The 615-nt window shown below is 66.5% G+C and overlaps 1 protein-coding gene across 1 annotated transcript in view; it reads right to left on the reverse strand.

The window, feature by feature from the left end:
- The window catches only part of VDBG_08919 (YEATS domain-containing protein), a gene marked incomplete at both ends in the record, with an annotated part of 2,269 nt that overhangs the window by 678 nt on the left and 976 nt on the right, over positions 1-615 (reverse strand). Inside the window, one exon of the mRNA XM_003001077.1 lies at positions 39-149. Within this exon, the coding sequence (XP_003001123.1) occupies positions 39-149 (111 nt within the window). The remainder of the gene's footprint in view (positions 1-38; positions 150-615) is intronic.

Here is a 615-nt window from a genome sequence, read left to right on the forward strand (position 1 = left end):
TTCGATACACCCAGCCCCTCCGATGTACGGGACCGTACCTGACCTTGCGTCTTGCGCCGTGTGCCGCTGCTGGCTTTGCGCTTTTCAAGGCGCACACTGCTCATCGCCGACTGGGGGATGCAGTCGTCGCTAGGCTTTTCTTCACCTTGCTGTGGCTGTCGGGTTTCATCTCATGCGATGATGCCATGTTGTGAAATTCAGGCTTGCCGTTGGTCAGGACCACCCTATCGCCAGGTACAGCGTCGCGACCGCTCCAGTGCATCTGCACATCATGGGCAGCCTTTGTCCCGAGTCCCGAATGCCCGGGTGGGAGTGGTGCCCGAAGACGCGTCGTCGGGTCAGATCAGCGCTTTCAGCGCACGCTCCTCGGACGTCGCCCTCGCAGAACCATTCTCGGCCACGGTCGAGCTCGTGACGCTCTCGGCCTCGTGCGCGTCCCAAGCTGCAGGCGTGCCGGGCGGCGGCATGTGCGCAGCGTGCGCGAGGCCCGCCCTGGCACGCCTGCTCTCCTCGGCCCGCAGGCGCCTGCCCCTGCCCCTGGCCGCGGCCGTAGACCTTGACGCCGGGCGCCGGGCGTGAAACGTGCGTCCGTCGCGCGGGGAGGCCCCTAAGGAA

This window comes from Verticillium alfalfae, genomic scaffold (assembly GCF_000150825.1).
Source record: "Verticillium alfalfae VaMs.102 supercont1.13 genomic scaffold, whole genome shotgun sequence".
NCBI lineage: Eukaryota > Fungi > Ascomycota > Sordariomycetes > Glomerellales > Plectosphaerellaceae > Verticillium > Verticillium alfalfae.